The sequence below is a fragment of the Caenorhabditis briggsae genome (assembly GCF_000004555.2).
Source record: "Caenorhabditis briggsae complete genome, chrIII, whole genome shotgun sequence".
Taxonomy (NCBI): domain Eukaryota; kingdom Metazoa; phylum Nematoda; class Chromadorea; order Rhabditida; family Rhabditidae; genus Caenorhabditis; species Caenorhabditis briggsae.
This window is the reverse complement of record NC_013490.2, coordinates 8,485,195-8,504,825: the sequence shown is the minus strand read 5'-3', so window position 1 is coordinate 8,504,825 and position 19,631 is coordinate 8,485,195. Positions and strand designations below refer to the sequence as shown.

General features: G+C 38.2%; 6 protein-coding genes across 6 annotated transcripts; 1 reads left to right on the top strand and 5 right to left on the bottom strand.

Annotated features, from left to right (window-relative positions):
• Positions 1–1,188: 1,188 nt before the first annotated feature.
• CBG09782 lies at positions 1,189–2,520 on the bottom strand (the record flags this gene model as incomplete). The annotated part of the gene is made up of 6 exons (XM_002641445.2): positions 1,189–1,304; positions 1,369–1,561; positions 1,605–1,847; positions 1,896–2,111; positions 2,155–2,324; positions 2,370–2,520. The coding sequence occupies 6 exons, from the start codon at positions 2,518–2,520 to the stop codon at positions 1,189–1,191; spliced, it is 1,089 nt and encodes a 362-aa protein (XP_002641491.2).
• A 222-nt stretch (positions 2,521–2,742) lies between these two features.
• CBG09781 lies at positions 2,743–3,959 on the bottom strand (the record flags this gene model as incomplete). The annotated part of the gene is made up of 5 exons (XM_002641444.1): positions 2,743–2,870; positions 2,917–3,268; positions 3,319–3,513; positions 3,557–3,751; positions 3,798–3,959. 5 exons carry the CDS (start codon positions 3,957–3,959, stop codon positions 2,743–2,745), a joined length of 1,032 nt encoding a protein of 343 aa, XP_002641490.1.
• Positions 3,960–4,135: 176 nt separating this feature from the next.
• Positions 4,136–6,265, bottom strand: Cbr-rpl-16 (the record flags this gene model as incomplete). Its single annotated transcript, XM_002641442.2, is given in 9 exon segments — positions 4,136–4,315; positions 4,364–4,516; positions 4,564–4,803; positions 4,815–4,932; positions 5,016–5,338; positions 5,385–5,620; positions 5,665–5,966; positions 6,016–6,113; positions 6,163–6,265. Coding segments are annotated over 9 exon segments (1,753 nt in total), but the record flags the coding sequence as incomplete, so codon positions are not given.
• Positions 6,266–7,181: 916 nt separating this feature from the next.
• Positions 7,182–10,169, bottom strand: CBG09778 (the record flags this gene model as incomplete). Its single annotated transcript, XM_045244131.1, has 11 exons — positions 7,182–7,594; positions 7,647–7,810; positions 7,843–7,952; positions 7,999–8,240; positions 8,290–8,446; positions 8,506–9,089; positions 9,144–9,373; positions 9,423–9,674; positions 9,721–9,844; positions 9,877–10,009; positions 10,059–10,169. The coding sequence occupies 11 exons, from the start codon at positions 10,167–10,169 to the stop codon at positions 7,182–7,184; spliced, it is 2,520 nt and encodes an 839-aa protein (XP_045094109.1).
• A 419-nt stretch (positions 10,170–10,588) lies between these two features.
• On the top strand, positions 10,589–11,229 carry Cbr-mrpl-35 (the record flags this gene model as incomplete). The annotated part of the gene is made up of 3 exons (XM_002641440.1): positions 10,589–10,746; positions 10,826–10,943; positions 11,029–11,229. The coding sequence occupies 3 exons, from the start codon at positions 10,589–10,591 to the stop codon at positions 11,227–11,229; spliced, it is 477 nt and encodes a 158-aa protein (XP_002641486.1).
• Positions 11,230–11,767: 538 nt separating this feature from the next.
• Positions 11,768–16,670, bottom strand: Cbr-hmit-1.3 (the record flags this gene model as incomplete). Its single annotated transcript, XM_045244130.1, has 11 exons — positions 11,768–12,034; positions 12,066–12,172; positions 12,657–12,836; positions 12,882–13,038; positions 13,424–13,560; positions 13,604–13,683; positions 13,731–14,063; positions 14,113–14,272; positions 14,318–14,611; positions 15,665–15,758; positions 16,653–16,670. The coding sequence occupies 11 exons, from the start codon at positions 16,668–16,670 to the stop codon at positions 11,768–11,770; spliced, it is 1,827 nt and encodes a 608-aa protein (XP_045094108.1).
• Positions 16,671–19,631: the final 2,961 nt, after the last annotated feature.

Below are 19,631 nucleotides of genomic sequence, written 5' to 3'. Positions count from 1 at the left end.
ACTGTAGATAACAAATTTATTTATGTGAATTTATTAAACTTGTCAGAGAAAAAAAAAGGTTGAGTCGAAGTGTACACGGGGTCGCAGGGTTTGCGCTTTTTCGAACGCTCTCTGCTGAGAAACAAGGGCGACACGTTTAAAAACTTTTTTTTGTCACGTTTTCTCATTGAAAGTTGTAAATAAAAAAGGCTCAGTATCACGTTTTTCACGTTTAACGACAGTGAGTCTATACTCAACGAATATCATTTGAGTTACCGCCACAGTGCAGTGGAGCGCGCTCATTCAAAAGCGAACACCCTTTCACCCCGTGAGTGTATGCGATGTTTGTAAACAAATATCTGAAAGCGTAAACAACCGGAAACAGTTGAAACGAGTGCGACAGTAACCCGGCGGGAAAATATTAAATTTACTCATTTTTTAGCTTTTCGCATATTTTGCAGCAAATTTCGTCGAATATATTTTAAAATACCGCAAAAAACAATGAAAAACAACTCAACCTTTTTTTTCTCTGACAAGGATAATAATGGGATTTTCTGAACAAAATATTGATTTCTTGGTATGAAAATGATCGCTAGCAACTCTAGAATCTATTTTTCAGCAAAAAACTAAACTTAAACGCGAAAGTAGCTCGAACGAGCCGAAATTCTGAGATATAACGTTTTTGCCGCACTTTTTCGTATATCAAAAAAAGCAAAAGTTTTCAAATTCTCAGGTGTCACTTTTTTTAATTCGACAATATAAATACATGAATCATACTTGCGGACGGGCCCAAAGCGGGCCGTGGCGGGCTCTGTCATAGTTTCTTTTAGGATTGATATTTTTTGACCAACTAAACTAGATATGGTAGAACTCGACGAGCACTACAAAATGATAGCAGCATTTTGTGGTTTACAAGGAAGTATCATGTTTGTGAACAAAGTTACAGACCAGACGGGCCGAAAAAACCGGCCCGGCCCGGCCCGCATTTGCAGCTTTTTTGGCTTGTAACGTTGTTCACAAATATGATACAGTGGCCCAAATACTATCATTTTGTAGTGCTCGTCGAGTTCTACCATATCTAGTTTAGTTGGCCAAAAAATATCAATCCTAAAAGAAACTATGCCAAGGCCCGCCCCGGCCCGCTTTGGGCCCGTCCGCAAGTATGACATGAATCATATTACGCAAGTAGGGCGAGAGGGAATGGTGGAATTAGACGGTCATTGAGATTCGATTAGGGAAGGTGTTATCAATCAAAGCAGCATTTTGTGGTTTACAAGGAAGAACGAGAAGGTCGGTCGACCAAGAGAAAGATTCCACTGGAACATCTGAAAATGAACCATTATGTGTTTCAAATAACAAGTTATGGACTAACCTATTGAGCAGCTGAACTCGCAACATCACCGTTCAAATGAACATCATATGCTTGTTCAGTAACCACGAACACGAAACGGATTTTCCATTTTAGTTGAACTGAATCTGTGGAGAACGTTGGTGTAGCAGTGAGAGGGATACTCAGTCGGAATGTTGAATCCGGAGAGAATGTGCAGATAGGAGCCGTCTGGCAATGAACTTTCACCATTTTCTGAAAACATATCAACTGATTAAAAATTGTTCTTTTCTTCTACCTTTTTGCCTTCCTCCACATCAGCGTCAATCAAATGCTCTTCAGTTTCAATTGTAGCTGAATACTGAACACATGGAGTAGTTGCACCGTTGAAATCCAGGAAGCCACAGACATCATCTCCTAACTTGTACGCTTTCTTCGGCAAAGTCAGGAGAGCAACACGAGATGTCGATGAGTTATGAGTCAGAGCGAACGCGAGTGATTTTCTGGCTTGTGTCAGATCGTCCACTGTTGACATGACTGTCTGTAATTCAGGATTTTAATTTTTGAAAATCCAAAAAACTAAAAATACCTCAACGACGGAAGGTCTGGTGAGAGCAGAAGCAAGAAATGGATTCGTATGGATCGATAACTTCGTCTCAAGGCCCACCGATGGAATTATTCTGATAGGCAAATGAGCTGATTTGATATGTTCTTGCACATGAGAGACTGCCACAGTGACTCTGTTCGAGTATTTTACTAGATGACCTCGAAAAGTCGGTGGTATTCCGTTTCGCGAAAGGGGTATCTGAAATGTGGAATAGAGAAAGCTATTGGGTTTTAAACCTTACGTCACATGTAAACTGTTTCGACTGTCCAGGTGCCAACTGCAACTCGCAAAAGAGAATGTTCGGTGGTGATGAGTACACTGTTGCTGCTGATTTTGTGACAGACGTTGTTGGACGAGGTCGAGAGGATGCTGTTGACGTTGAAGATGACGAAGATGCACCGATTGTTCTCTCTGAATTTAGATTGCAAGTTTACAACATAAATTAGTTCAAACTACCACAAATCAGCTGTAGACTTCCCCATGCAAGCTGTTCGGAGACACCTTGTTTTCCACGAGACAAATTACATACTGTTACTGTAACTCTAACAGTTTCACCAGCTAAATAAATAGCCACCTCACGATCCAGCGTAGCTGTTACTTCCAGCATTCTGAATCAGAAGTGTTTAGTGTTTGACGGATAGAATGGTTGAGATATTGAAAACAGAATCTTCTGTTATTCGATGGAACTAACGAAAAAAATACATAATTTATTACACAGAAAAAAGAAGAAAAATGAATAGAGCCGGAAGAATGTAACACAAGATGGACCACGAAGTATGATGAGAGATCAATAACACCTTTCTGAAATGGTTGTAGAAAATTGAAAAGATCAGTTCTGAGCAACTTTAATGGCGGAAAGTTGTTCAGTAATGGTGTTGAGATATTTGACTTTCAGACAGCCTTCGAAACACTTTTGAGAGAAGATGCATGTCGGATTTTCCTTGCGATATTTTGCGGCTGGAATATAACTTTTTAAAGGAAAGAAAAATGTTTCGAAACACACCGAAAGCATTGAATCTAGCATTGCAAGCTTCTTCTGTTGTGTCGAAGTAATCGAAACCATTGGTTGGTGGCGGTTTTCCCACGTCAAAAGAGGTCCGTGTGGAAGAGGAAGTCGATGGGATGGTAGAAGCTGGAGCTGACGTGAGAACAGATGAAGATGCCGGCTTCGGCGTTTCGGCTGGTTTTGGAATGGGTTTCACCAACGGTCGTTGTCCAGAATGTGGATTGTTGACGATTGCAGTTGGTGTTGGAGTTGGTTTCGCTTGCGTCTTTACTGGCTGGGGGGCTGGACGGGTAACACCAGTCTTCGGAACTGCTCGGTAAGTTTGACGACCTTGATAGGTAGTATCAACCTGAGACAAAAAATGAATAAAAAACGACTACTATCTTTAAAAGTACGCACCACAATGTCATGATATTCATCTGTAGCGATTGCTGCTCTCCAGCAAACTCCTCGCTCGTTTGGTGCTTGTTCTCTGGCAACGTATTTCACCCGTTGTCCTGGCTTGAACATTTCAGAGAGCTTTTCAATCTCCGGACGAACAGTAGCTTTCGTAATAAATACATTAGTGTTAAGTGGTTTATTGTAGCCCGGAATCTGAAAAACCCATCATGTGTTCTAATAAGTAGCGAACACGAACTTTTGGAAGGCCTGGCGGATTTTTCGTGTATTTCCAATCAACAAACATAAATTGGGCTCTTTCATCAGGAATATTGATCACCACACCTTCCGCCATGATCAATCGACCTGGTTTGATGTATTTGATATCAGTACCCAGCCAGCCAATTTCATAGTTTGCCATTTGAGACAGTTTATCTCCAACTTCGATATCTACCTGAATCCCGTTTAATATGAAGTGTATCACATTATTTACGCCTTACAGTGGTTGCTCTTTTGGCACTGAACTGAACTATGTCGTCGTGTTTATAGGTACGATTCATCATATCCTTTTTGAATAAGACTCCTTTCCCGTTATAACGCACCATGATCATGTCGTGCGAAACGGCGACAACTGATCCTTGTTCATTCAAGACAGTTGCCATGACTGATTTCCCTACAATTTTAGTCTGTCACATCGACACCGCAATGTCGAAATATCGAAAGAAGCATCTACCTATTTTCTGAATGAAGTCTCAAACAAAACACAATTGATATTGTCAACAATTTTATAATACCAAAGCAAAACAGATTTGTGCATGGAATTAGTTGTATCCAAGAGCCTCAATGATTTTCTGGTATTGAGCAATCTTTGGGGCGGCGTTGACCTTGGCTTGAACAGCGAGTTTGTCCAACTTCTTCTTTTGCTCGTAGTATGCGGCTCCCTTGACCTTTCTTTTGGCTTCGAGCTTGGCAACGACATCCTGGTATTGCCATCCGACCTCGTGGGACAAACGTCCAACTGAAAAAAAAACCATCAGTTTCATAAACCTATTTATGCACAACTCACCAAGGCAGAACTTCCTTCTTGGTTGAAGACGGAATCTGCTGGCAGATGGGGCGTGAAGGGTCTTGGTCTTCTGGTACTTGGCTGGAACTCCTTCGTATGCGCGGAGGTTCTTGAGAGCCTCGTTTCCGCGGATGGTCTTGTGTGGGAGCATTCCTGAAAACGAACTACGTAGTGAGGAGAATCAAGTTACAACAAATTACCTCTGACGGTGCGCCAGAAGATCTTTCCTGGAGCGCGGTAATGGAAAGCTCCACGAGCTGGGTTGATGTTACAACGTTTGCGGAGGAAGCTCATGTACTTCAGCTTGGAACGGTGGAAGTTTCCGGAGATGGTAATCTCTTCAGCTCTGACGACGACAACCTTCTCTCCCTGGAGGAGTTTCTTGGCCACAATCGAGGCCAAACGACCAAGAAGGTGGTTCTTTCCGTCAATGATGATCGCTCTGTTCGACAGACCCATCGTTTACCCTGCAACGTATTGTATAAAAGCTGAAAGAAGGAGAAGACAAGAGACGAGGAAGAAGAGGAAAATTCGAAGATAATAAAAAGCGAAGTAACGCGCAGAAAAAACTTTGAAAAAAGTATTATCAGAATTTATTGTTGGCAAGAACAGGCCAAAATTCTGACTACCTACAAATGAATTGCACCTAAGCTTGTCTATTTCTCAATACATTCTTCAAGTAAAATTCTCCAGCTTTGTAGGAAGACCGAACAAGTGGCCCAGATGCCACATAGAGGAACCCGAGCTTCTTCGAATATTCGGCCCATTCATCAAACTTTTCCGGAGTGACCCATTCTTTCACGAGCAAATGACGCTTTGTGGGTTGCATATATTGCCCAAAAGTGACCACATCAACGTTACTAGACCGAAGATTCGCAAGGCACCGTTTTATTTCATCATCCTCCTCTCCAAGCCCTAGCATGATTGATGTCTTTGTTATCAGTCTTGGGCTCACTTCTTTGGCGTACTTCAAGACTAAAATGAGAGAATACAAGAGGGGTATTGATCATGGTGAACTTACCATTTAAAGATTGTCTGTATTTGGCTCTCGGATCTCTAACCCATGGAGTGAGACGCTCAACAGTTTCTATATTGTGTGCATATACATCGAGGCCGCTTGTAGCCAGTTTTTCGACGCTTATCTTGTCGCCAGCAAAATCAGGAAGTAAACACTCAATTAACAGCTCCGGCTTTTTCAGTTTCATTAATTGGACGGTCTGACGTAGATGATCAGCGCCACCATCAGGCAAGTCATCTCTGAAAACAGTAGTTACGGGATGAACTTAAAAAAAACTATTTACCTGTCAACTGACGTGAGGACAATGTATTCAACTCCCCACGAAGCTACAGCAGTCGATGTGTTTTCAGGCTCCATAGGATCTAGAGGAGGTGGAGCACGAGCAGTTTTGACAGAACAAAATTTACATCCGCGAGTGCAAGTGTCTCCCATGAGCATGATCGTGGCTGTTGCCAGACTGTCTTCTGAACCTCCCCAGCACTCTCCAAGATTAGGGCATCGCGCTTCCTGGCAAACGGTTGCCAGCTTCAGTGTTTTCAATTGCTTCTTCAGTCGACTAACGTTCTCGTTCTCTGAGGGAAGAATCTGAAATTCGGTATTTCGAATACAGACATCATTTAGAATTTGGAATCACCTTTTCTTTTTTGAGCCACGGTGGTAGGCGCAATCGTCTGTCTCCCTTCTCCAATTTGAGTTTTCCTTCATACTTTTCTACGGCTTCGGCTACTGACGCTGAAAAATGAAACAGGGCAATTTTCGCTTTGAAAAAAGAGAAATGTACCTGAAGAAATAAAATCCTGAAGCGAGGGCCCATCTTTGATGACAAGTTGAGTTTTTTTCTTTGAAGCATCTGCAAACCCTCGGGCCCAAACCCGCGTGAGCATTCTTAAACAAGAATATTGTGAAAATAACCTCCACTGAAGGTATTTTATTCACTTTTGAAGCATTTTCTAGATTCTAGAAGCTGTTTTGAGAAAATAGACAAAGTTTTAGGTATTTAGGTGTCCTTTGGAAAAATTTTGACAGACGACGAAAGTTTGCGCGAACGACAACACTGCATATCGATTCAATGAAAAATAAAACAAAATTTGACGTTTTTTCCTCGAAAAATTGCTGAAAAATCGAAAAAATAGGAGAAAATTGTGCAAAAAATTTTAGGACAGCGGAAAAATTCACTGGTCAGGTTGAGGCAGGTCTCGAAGCGATACGCAAACACCAGAAACCACCGTAGTCTGACGCGCAGCGCGGGCGTTTGAAATAATTTTTTACGGTTTCGCTGCAGTTTTCAAAGAGGAATCGCTTCTCTTTGCCACTTTCCTGTTTTTTCTAGTGTTCAGATTCACAACACAGCTTCCAGAAAGAAAAGTGGACATCGAAAATAGCTAACTGGCACAAAACCAGAAACCAGGTTGAACTATATAAAGAATTATGCAAATTTATTATTATTATGCTTGTCTGAGAAAAAAAAGGTTGAGACGCAGAGAAAAAGTGTCTGCGTCTCCACCGTTTGTGTGCTATTTAGGCTCTCCGCTTCGACATCGCTACCGTATTCAGACTGCAAAAAATACTCTCAACCTTTTTTTTCTCAGACAAGCATAATAAAGAAGGGCTCCGACCAAAAAGTTTTTTATTGCATTGGGAACAAAAAAGGGAGTAACAACTAACAGCAGAAAGAATTTTTACTGTATACAAAAATATTTACCATAATGGCAAGAACCGGAGTTGTGAAAATACAGGGAAAAGGTACATGTGTCAGGAGTTCAAGGCAGTAACTACGATTTCGAAACAACGATAGACTGATCAAGTGCTAGATAATTTGATATTACGTGGTGTAGGTGCGGGGGTGTAGAGAGCTGATGGTTTCACATGTTGGAGGTAGACATTAACGAGAACAAGGCAAAGACATAGTATGATTGGTCCTATGATTGCACCCTGAAAATTCAAAGTTGCCTTTTTAGATTTTCGAGCGTAATAGACCTGTAATCCAAGCCAATACATTCCACCGATAATGGCTAAACCAGTAACATAGGGATGAGATCCTTTCACTTCCTTATAAAACGTCGCATCTGCGAACATGACAGGAGCAAAAGATGCCAACGTGAACACGAGAGCAGCAGCTCCTTCTCCTCGTACGAGCCAAAGTTCGACTATTCCAAAAATAGCAACGATATACGGTGGCATGATTGGGATAGCGGCGAACAACGTAGCTGCCACTGAAAATTCAAGATGTTTGAATAGTTAGAGATCAGAGTATTTATAACATACTGGACGGAACGAAAACGATGTTCAAATCAAAAAGGCTGTGAACAAAATAGGTGTAGAGCCCGTAGAAAACAGCCATCTTGGCAGATAGAATAAACACACCGCTGGAAAAAAAAATAAATGTGAACGGATAGCTTCTGAAACTTACAAAATGGCGTGTTCGATTGCTGCAGTAATGTGATGCTGAGCTGGTGCTGACATGGTTTCATCATTGGCTGTGACTGCCGATAGATCAGAAGCCCACTGTAGAGGTAGCCATCGGGTTCGGGAAGCAGACAGAAGATAGTAGACCATTGTTAGAAAGACAATCTGAGCGAAAATGTTTAATTTCAGTTATTAACTATTTAAAACTTACAAGCTCAATGAATGTATTCAGTAGTTCCATTCCGAAGCTCAGAATTATTCCAGCAAATGAGACTAATAGTGAGGAGAATATGGATACATTTACAGCCAGTATCGACCCAACCGATTGAGCAACTCCCATGAGTGTGTCAAGATTTTCTTTTACGATCAATGTCAGTTCATCTTTCAGTGCAGCCAAATCAGTAACTCCCTTCAGTTGTTGCCAAACATCTCCTCTTGACGTCTGATTAACTGCTACAAATATAAAAATCAGTAAGCGGAAATTGGATTTTATAGGTCATACCAACAGTCATGTTATTGTTTCTATCCTCCCACAAATGATAAAGTTTATCAACAACCTGCTTCACTTGTTCTTCCAGCATATCTGCCCTTTTTGTATCTTTCGCATTAGCCAGTGATCGGACATTCGAAGCTAACCATGTACGACCTTGTTCGTAAGCCTGAATAGAGAGAAATGAATTGAAAATTTCAATTTAAAACCATATTAATTCTACCGTACCTGTTGAACGTAGTCATCAATATCAATGTTGTTCTCTTCCAATTGATCTTCGGTATAATCCATGGCTGCAGCTAACCAGTCTGGGCGTGAGTTCACAACGTTGGAGGTGAGACGGACAAGATGAACCGTCTCTCCATGCAACTGAAATCCAACAAAGAAAACTGCGAGTATCGCAGAAAAGGCAAGGAGTGCCATGACAATCACAGATGATAGGACATCCATTTTGTCGTACAAGCTTTCGACAATGTACTTATCAGAAGAGAATAGCATTTTGACGAATTGACGCAGTGGTCCAGCTACAGTAATCTCAACAACCTTCATCACAGAAGGAGCTATTTTTTGCCATGAATTGTCGAGGAAGTTATTGACGGCGGCAGTGATTCCTAATTGTTCCGCAACTCTTGACAAAACAGCCAGAACAAATGGGATAGCAATAAGAATCAGAGCTCCATCATGCCGAACTACCCATAGAAGCGCACATAGTCCAAATACACATCTGATAAGCCAGTCACCAGTGATTGCTTCGTCCACTGTAGACGTGGAGAGCATAGAGTTTTCTAGAAGAGACTTTTCGGTTGCATCCACTGAAACTAAATGAATCGGTCAATTTGATTGTTCAATGAGTGTGTCAAACGTACGTTTCTCTTTAGCCGATTCTAAAATCTTTTCAACATTAGGCGGCAGAAGTGAAGAAGATTCGTCTTGATTTACAGAAGAAGTTTCTTCTTTCGGCTTCTCTTCGGCTTCAGAAGAACGTTGAGATCCAATTACTCCAGCAGATAAGAGTCCTAATACGGCGGCTGAAACACCGAAGACACAGGCACGAAGGGGACCAAAGTAGAGAGAAGCATACGATATGACATATATCCTGCAAAAAATTTCTTTCAAAGAACGATCGAATCTCATCGAATACAAACCAAATCGGCAGTGAAAATGATCGAGCAAGCTTTTTGTTTATTTGTTTTGGATCTTGAACATAAATCCAAGCGGCATAGCAGCAGAAGTATACGACTATGAGCGGGAGAACCCAAGGTCTTGCGAAGAACACGATGAATGAATCCAAATACCCATACAATCGTCCTATCCAACTTATAACATACATGAAAGTTCTTTCATATGACAAAACTTTCAGTGCAGCATAAGCAAGAGCAATGATTGCTCCATTTGGACTGCAATGGGATTAATTCAGGTTACTGTAGTTTTAGCTTGTCACACCTGGCGAAAGTTTTATAGATGGTATCCGATACTTTTTTGAATCCAGTAAATGGAAGTGTTATTACAGCTTTTGCCAAAGTTTGATTGGTGTCCTGCAGATGACGAAGCCAGTCTAAAAGCAGATCTTTCAGTAGTAGAACATTCGTCCACGCTTACTTTGAACAATATCGGTAACCTTCTTTTTAAACGGGAAAAGTACAGTACCAACTAGGACAGCCCAGAGCATGGGCGAGAGGAACATGTACATCATGTTGTAAAGAGCGAACAATCCGCATAATGCAACTCCCAACTGAAAAATACTTCGGATGGATGTGTATATTGAGATTTCCACTATTTACCAGAACAAAAAGTAGAACATTGTAGAAAGCAAACTGAAGAGCTGTTCGTTGTTCACTATCTCCTCCGCCGAAGTATCGTTGGATGACGGCAGTACCGCCTTCAGACGACATCTGAAACATACAATCTTGAAGGCTTCCTTATTCTTTGGTTATAATATTCGCGATGAAAATTGGTTCGGTGATGCAAAGTACGAATCTTTTATGTTTTACAACAGTTGCATCTTTTCATCGTGAAAGTTTTATAGGTTACTTTCAAAATTGATAAGAAATCGATACGTTTAAATATGGCTGCTAAAACTTGGAACATGTTGAAGTTTGTTGCTTTCTTATTTTATTTACTTTTTCTTTGTGAAGAAAACAACATGATCAAAGAGAGTACTGAAAACTGAGAAACTGAGAGAAATGTGCAAACACCGATGCCAACCGTAGTCTCCGCAAATAATTCACCCATTTTTCTTTTTTTTTTCTTTCCATTTTTTATCTAGACCGTTTCGGTTTCAATTCGGCGAAATAATATTTTTCAGTCAGAAATGTTTACGAAAGCAGCATTTTCGTCTCTGTGCGCAAGTCGACACGCACCAATATCAGTTGCTGTTCGTGGAATCGCTAACATTCCTGCTCACGAATACCACATACGATTTGATCAACGAGTTGGACGAAAACGACCAGCACAAGATGTTCTGGACAGGTGTTTATTTTTATAAATTTTAATTTATACTTGATTATCTGCTGCATAAACCCAAGAGATAATTAATCGTAACTTTCAGATTCAAACGTTTGAACAATGGTATGTGGATCCATGCCCACCCTGGACGTCACAAATTGAGGTACATGAAAGATGAAACTTGGCAGAAAACAAGTCTGTATTACGAGACATGCACAAAAGTGAGTTTTCCCATATATTTTTTAATTGAACTAGGGTAGCTAACTCAAACTGATATAAAATTTGATCATATTGATTCATTTACAGGAACAATGTGAAATTCTGGATAAGCTGATGACACCCTACTGGCTTCGTCCGAAGCATTATCCAAACGATCCATATTCTGCTTATCACGTCCGCCATAACATTGACTCGCCTCGTGTCGACGATCGAGGAAATTTCGTGCGCGAGCGAAAGAAGGTGCTGATGGACGACTCTACTTCACAACGTTTTTTCAAAGACTGTTGATTCTTTTGTTTGATTTGTTTTTGGTTTTTAGTATAGATAATTGATAAATAGTTATTTTTGATTGATTTTATTGTTTCAGGGCCCGAAACGAACACTTTATTTTTTACTGCCTTTCGTCGGTTTTTTTCTGTTATTTGGTCAGAAAATTAAAAAAAACTTTTATTCTAAAAAAAATGCTGCAATCGCGCGAAAATCGCAAAAAAATCCTGAAAACAGAAGTACGGTAGTTTTCGTTCGAACACGGCCACCGCTATGTATCCATAACTTATGGGTACAAAGTTTTTAATATTATGGTCCATAAATAATAGTCCATAATATTAAAAGTTATCTTTTCTGAATTCTCCAGAGAAATTCGCCAAAATTGAAAAGAAACTCTTCTTTAGAAGCAAATAGAGGAAAATTATAAAATCGGATCATAATGAAGATCCTTTGTTTCTTTGTGAAATGTTCTTCAAAGAAAACTTCTAAAAAATAGCAATATTTTATTCAAAATTAATTACAAATTATTATACAAGGAAATGACGATTAAAGCTGAAATTTAAAATTTAGTATCATAAGAAAGTGCTACAGAATTCCGATGTTTTCCTTCTTTGCTCTCATCTAGAACTTTCTGTGTCTTCTCCCGTTCTTCCTTTGTCATGAACAACATTTCCACTTCATCAATAGAATATCCTTTAGTTTCGGGTACGAAGAAGAATACGAAAATCAACGCGACAATAGTACATCCACAGTAAATGAAGAATGTTCCTGTAAAAATTTTCATGAAGTTCAATTGAGTATTGAAGCTTACCATATTTGGTAGCAGCTTGGGAAAGAGACAAAAATGTGAGGGAGACGATGAGATTGAATATCCAATTGAATGCAGTTGATATGGAAACTGCTGTACTTCTGGCCCACAGTGGATAGAATTCAGCATTGAGCACCCATGGAAGAGGAGCGTAACCTGGAATAAACAGTTGGAATGGGGACTCGGAAAATTGCTTAGGGAAGCATCAAATTTGCGGGTGGAGGTGAGTGAAGTTTAGAATAGAGTGCTTCAAAATTCAAGTACTCTAATGATATAAACACTTAGCTTACCGTAAAACTTAAGGATTCCCCATCTTATACCTTTGAGCCAATTAATCTCGGTTCCTGTCCAAGATATGAAAAAGTGGTCAACTGACAAACTGTTTATCATGATATCACAAACATTTTGTTGGTTGACACAATTTTGATATCTTGCAAAGGGGCCAAAAAAATAGTTCAAACATTATGGAGACCATTTGTTACAAGTTTTTACGGTAATTCCACCTCCGAATTGGACGGTTCTCCAGTAACACAAACATCCAAAAATTAGAAGAGGACCCTAAAGTCCACTGTTGTTATTGGAAGTTAATTTTTGATGAATCGCTGTTACTTTTATATCGAAGCCTAAATTTTTCACCTACCTGCTGAAAAAGACAGCAAATAGAACACCATGATAATGATTGGCAAAACAGTGAATTTTGTGTGACAGTACGAGTCTTCCCATTCGTACGTTTTTCCGTTGCCGGTCAAATTACTGAATTGACATATTCCGGTGGCAGAGAAATCCGCCGAATCAGAATCAGGAAATGGAAGACAGTAACCTGGAAAAATGTGGTTTACATGCCAAATTCAACAAGAAAAATTACCAGTCTTGGATGCTTTGTTCTCACAGAAACCACACTTTTCATCAGTCACACAGAAATCACAGTTACTGTATTTCATGCATTTGATTGCATCTTTGACTGATGGGTTGAAGTTTGGTGTTGCAGCGTATTCGTTTTGTGGATATGTTAGTGAGGAATCCTGTAATTAATTTTAGTTAATTCGGTTTTTAATGATACAATGGAACGACGGTAGTTTGGGCTTTCAGAATAAAACCAAAATTTTGATTAACCTTACAATGGGGTCAAGACACTAATTTTAATTCTTTAGTTGCGGTCAAGCAATTTTGGACTTTTTCACAAGTCCCTACATTTTGACATCTTCCTCTATGTTACAGAACTGGGAGATAATTTTTGCAACTGGAACGCACCTAAAAAGGGAATACCGTATTTCCTCTAATAGAAATTAACCTACATCGTCAAATTTGGGCTAAATAGGATTAATGTAAAGGATATCAAAATGTGGTTAAATGATAAAATGTTTTTGATATGATTGTAAATATTTTGGCAGTTGAAATCTTCCTCACATTGTTAATCAAAAGGAAGGAGACACCCATCGCAATCAAAAACAGAATGACACCAATCATAGAAACAAGAAGAAGAACTCTGCGACCAAGACGTTCTACCAGGGCGATCGGAATGAAGGTTCCAATGAAATTGATTGCTGAAAAACTACTGTAAAATATGGCCAACGGGAAAATACGCACCAGAAGTTCCCACAGAAATCCAAATGGTTGTGTGTTTATTTTTGACTCCTGCACTTCTGATAATGTTACCCGTGTAGTACCTAAAACCGCATGTATTCAATAAGTTCTTGCTATTTTAGACACCCACATAACCGTATTAATTCCAGACAGCTGCTGGAACATTTGAAGGAGAGATCCAATAATTAAAGCTTTTCTGACATGCGGAGTTTTCAAGATACGAATGATAGTTGGTCCATTTCCAGCATGTTCTGCCTTTGCTCTCAACTCTTCTTCATACGAGAAACTGATTTCATTGATTTCATAATCAACCCATTCCGTATGCCCATTATAGATTCTTGTCAGCACTTCTCTTGCCTCAACAGTTCTTCCATGCTCATAAAGCCAACGAGGAGACTCTGGAAGGAAAAGGAAGCATACGAATTGAATAATAGCAGGGACCGCAGCAAAGGCAAACATTAATCTGAAACAGGAAGATTTTTAGAAGGATTAGAAGTGTTTAAAAAAGATACCTCCATCCAAATGGATCGACATAACTGAAAGCTCCTCCAACAATGTTTGCTATTACCAATCCTACAGTAATCATCAATTGAAAACCTGTGACAAGCTTTCCACGAATATGAGATGGGGATGCTTCTGATACATAAATTGGAACAATCATCGAAGCGAATCCTGATAGAAAATGAATAGATCTAGTCCATGAAAATTATATCTTACCGATTGCAGCACCCAATAAAATTCTTCCAATTAAAAGTACAATCTTTGTCCATGCAGCTGCACAAATGACAGCTCCAACTGCGAATGTAACACTTGCTCCAATGATAATCTTCTTTCTTCCCAGGAAATCAGAGCCTGGTCCCGAACATAAAGATCCGATTGCTGCTACTCCAGGGGTCACACTAACTATAATTTCTTGCCAAACAGAATCCAGAGGTTTGATTCCAGCAGCATCTGGGACATAGAGCATCGCAGCAGATACAATTCCTGTGTCATATCCGAATAGGAATCCTCCTGAAAATAAGCTTTATGTGGGACAAGATTCGAAATTTTTGCAGTGCGATTTTTTTGTTTGAATTTGAAATTCAAATTGACATACAATGTAGTTTGTGTGTCGGAATAGTGGGTTCAACCAGAACTAGTTTTTTTTTGCGTTTCGATATTTTGAAATTATGTCGAAGTGGAGAATATAGACACATTTTGAAGAGAAAAGATTCCAAATTTGTAATGTAAAGATAGAGGAAGTAAGACACTTTTTTTGTTAGTGGAGATGTTTTTCTAACTGAAAACTACCCCTATCATTTAACTTTTATCAAGCCATTTATCTCGGTTTCAGTAAGAGATATCAAAAAGTGCTCAATTAACAAAATAATTTGACATTATGTTGACATTGACCACTTTTTGATATCTTCGAAAGAAAATGAGATATATGAACTCAAAGTTAAATGCAATTATAATTTACGATGGGTTTCTAATCGTAAGATTGTTGAAACTACAGTAAGAATTTCCTGATTATTCAAACTCACCTATAATTGCACACATGACTAAATTGAATACATACCAACCCATTTGGGGTAATTCTTTTGGTTTTTCAACCGGCATTCCCAGTCAGGACTGATCTAGGTAGTACCGAAAAATAAATGCGACAGTAAATAGAAAAAAAGAGGGGAAGAATGAAAACGGAGAGTGATTCTTTGGGGGTGTTGTTGATATTGGTCTCGTTCCGAATTCACAAAAAATGTGAGAGAGAATTGAAAAATGGGTGAGGAGGAATAGTTCGAATATGTGATTGTTAGTCCAACTTCACTTTCGACTAATTTAATTATTTTCAACGGATAATGAGAAAGTGATATGTGAGAAAGAGAGAAGGGCGGATACCAGACTAGATGATATGACGTCTTCAGAATCACGTGTGTCTTGTTTTTAGGAAATATTTTAGACGACGAGGCCAGAGTATAGACTTCTAGTGTTTCTGGATGAAGTTGAGATAGTGGTCCGTTTTCATTTTTACATTCTACAGTAATCCCAACATTTGGATATCTTTGTTGAGGATCCCTTCTTACTTACCGATGACTGCTGAAAATGCTAGCATGTAGACAAACCATCCTATCCTTGGATCTGATGCAGGTCGACTCTGACCACTTCCTCCTCCTACACCAACCTGTAAAGGAATATATTCTCGCCTCATGTAATCTTTAAAAATCCGGTCAGCTGTCCTTCATCAAAAGATGATTTCTTTATCAATTGATCAACAAAGATATCAATTTCCAATTAAGTCAAAGTATACTGTTCATTCTTATTCTTCTAACTTGATTTGACAAGGTTCTTCTTTCTCTTCCAGTTCTTTGATATATTTACTGCCATGATCATCGAGAATTTACAATGCAACGTTCTATTGTGGCAAAAATGTATTTATAAAAGCAGGCTCCAATCAAAATATTGGGCAATTGGCCTTTTCAGCAGAACTGTGTTATACCGACCAAAGTTCTATTTTTTTGTCATGTTCAACATTTCAGCGATAATTTTCGAACTTTATTATCACTAGTCTAACTATTATCTCTTTTTCTATGTCTTTTAAAAATTGTGACTAGTGATGATGCAAGAAGATGGAGGAAGAAAAAGCTATGCGAAAATTGGAATTTGTATTTTGATGATTCCCAACTTTTAATAAAATAAGATATCTCTATATCGAGAGAAAGTTTTAGAATATTAATGGATTTTTACAAGAGTTCTGAAAACAATTTAGCTTAAAGACAAAAACAAACTCGAGGAACATGATACTGTAAAACCTGTAATAGAAGAGCCCCATACCTTTTAACTTTGACCCAATTTTTCTCAGTTCCTGTGAATGATTTTTAAAAAGTTGTAAGCTAATAAATTGTTTATCATTATACCAGAAGTGTTTTTACAGTTGACATATTTTTGATATCTTGCATAGAAGCAGAGAAAAATTAGCAGAAACTTGACAGTGTTAAACCCCTTCTATTACAGGTTTGTTGGTATTTGGTTCCAGAGTCCTTCCAAGAAGTTTTCAAATAAAATTTTTAAAACTCACCGGTGCCACTTGAACCATTCCGTTTTCTCCGACAAAGTTATGCCTTATTTACGAATAAAATACTTTCTCTTTTTTGCTGTTATCTTGGAGAAAAAAGTTTTTCTTCGAAATTTATTATCAGTTATGTCCTACTTCTCCACCTCCGGAAATCAGACGAATCGAGCACTTTGCTTGAAGCACGTCGTCTCTGCAAATGGGAAAATGTTGGAAAAAAATCTGGCTGAGGATTTTCAAGGAAACTGTAAAATATTTTATGTATTTTCAAATGTGCAATGAACAAAGTAAAAACAAATAAAATTTAATTTCAGTATTCAAGTTCAAGTTTTTTTAATATGCATTTACCAGCAAAAGTCTATTTGACCTGCTTTCCTGAAATATTTACAAAACTCAGTGTTCAAAGACAAGAATAACGGTCTTTTACTGCTTTGGAAGTTTCAGTAAGCAGAAAATTTCGAATTTATCTAAACATATGAGTTCCAATAGTCCATCATTGTACTGCTTCAAAAATCGAAACCGTAAAAAACTGTAATAGAAAAACAGGTCTTCTATTTTTACAAGGTACCTCTGGAGGGCACATGGGTCCTTCAATTAGAGGGGCCCTTTCATTTTTCCGGCCACTTTTTCCAGAAACTTTCATTGAAAAACTTGGTGGATCTCGTTCAAATTTCATAAAAACCTATAAATTTGAAAACCAAAACTGATCGATTTTTTGAGCAACTAAGTTCCAACAAAGTTCTGGAATTTCCGGAATATTGTCGACTAAAAACACGGAAAATTTCTATTTCAAACAAAATTTTTTTGATGAGGACCATTCTATTAGAGAGGCCCTTCTAATACAGGTTTCATGGCAAACCAAAAAAATGAACACAACTTGTTAGGCAAAAGGGATTTACAGACTGTCAAAACAGTTTTTTTTTCGAAACAAAAAACACTAAAAACTAGATCTGGCTAGTCCATTTATGCCGAGTGATCACAGGATTACCAGCGTCAAAAGTAAGAAGTCTGGCACTCCTTTTAAAAAATGCCAGATACTTTCTTTCCTTCAACATTCAGTTTTATAGAGTGGTAGATAATACCGATAATACCCTAATTTGCCTTATAAGTTCTGACATTCTTATTACTCCTGTTCCAACAGGAAGAATGACAAAAAAATTGAAAAAAATAAAATCAGAGTAATGGAATGTGAGTGACAAGCAAGAACATGTAAAAAAGAGTAAGAAGTCAGTTTGTTACATTAAAAATCTGCGGTCTTATCTTTGTCACATTGTGGAAGGAAAGGCGGCAATATTGTTTGTGTGAGAATGTGTTTGAAAGGAGCTCATTGACTATATAATTTCAAAAAAAAAAAGGAATTGAGTATTCACGTTGATATTCGATACATTCCTGTTCAAGTGGATACTCATTTTTGGGTTGATTCCTCCATTTGTTTTTTTTTTTTTAAATAAATAAATAAATATATCTTTCAGAAATGTTTTTATAAGTCATCCAGAGATATCACATGAAAAAGAAACAATTGTGACCGTAATCAGGCTTCATTTTGTTTCTGACTGAGCTTGTACAGAAATTCGGAATCTATAGAAAATAGTTATGTTCGATATTCTCTGTTAATTTCAGGAAAAAATGGAAAAAATTCGGAGATCTTCTTCCAATGTTTGCTTTTCATGTTTGACCGAAACTGATTCTTCTCATCTAATACTACCACCAGGAGTAGAATACAAAATTTTCGAGATGCCGTGAACACTCTAATAGAACGACACCCCCCAACTCTTAACTTTGAACCCATCTGTCTCGGTTCCTGTGAAAGATATCAAAAAGTTGTCAACTAAGAAAATTTTTCATAGCATGAATTATATTTTGTCAGTTGACTACTTTTTGATAACTCTTACAGGAAACGAGAAATATATATATATATATATATGCTATGCTCAAAGTAGACAGTTTCGTGGTCGTTCTATAAGAGTATTCACAATATTCTTCTAAAACTACTACCAGGATTCATATTAAAATTTTTCAGTTGTTCTTTTTTCTTAAATGTCACATTACTCTTCTACAGTCGTCACAAACTCTCACGTTCAAATAGTTGTTCATTCCATTCTTCTAAGTCATCAAAAAGAGGAGGGTGGACGATCAAAATGTTATCGGTTGGCACATGTTGAACTGGCCGATCATCTAATTTAATTCGGTGTGATTACATATCAAAATGACGAACAATTCCCAGTGAGAAAACTGTGATTAATGACTTAATAACTCCATGTGAATGCTTTTAAAACGGAAATAATATCGGAAGTTTCGGAAATATGTTTTTTTTGGAATGTCTTTAAAAAATGGCTCTAACATTCTTGTGTATGTTCTATTTTTATGAAAAATAGTAAAAATTTATCATGAAACCAAATATCTCTGATTGTTAGTGATATAAATTACTCCATCAATTTTGTAAAGTCGAAGTACCGTAAACACAATAATAGAACGGTACCCTTAACTTCTAACTTTGAGCCAATTTATCTCGCTTACTGTATAAGATAATACTGGATATGAATTATGTCGGGTCAAAGATGCAATGGGTCCTTCTAATAGAGTGTTTACGGTATTGATCTCCACTAATTTTGATATTTTCACACCGTTATACTTATCAAAATTGCATGAGTTTCAAGATAATTCGAAGGTTTTATTCCCTCCTTTTCCCATCCCAAACAACTTCTTCCTAAAATACCATTGGGCTCAAAAAGCTTCTAATCCTCAAGGTACAAAGTATGAAATTTGTTTTCCCTGTCATTTCAAGACCACACTTCATTATAATTCTCCATGCGCCAATCATAATCCCTATCACGCCGCCAAATTCCAACTGTCCGAAACTGTTCGTAGTCTTTGTCTGGACACTCTCATACGATACACACTATTGCGCAACAGATAACATTTGTAACATGATAAGAAAAATTTGGCTGAAACACGTGGTTCGCAAACCATTCTAGGTGAAGAAAC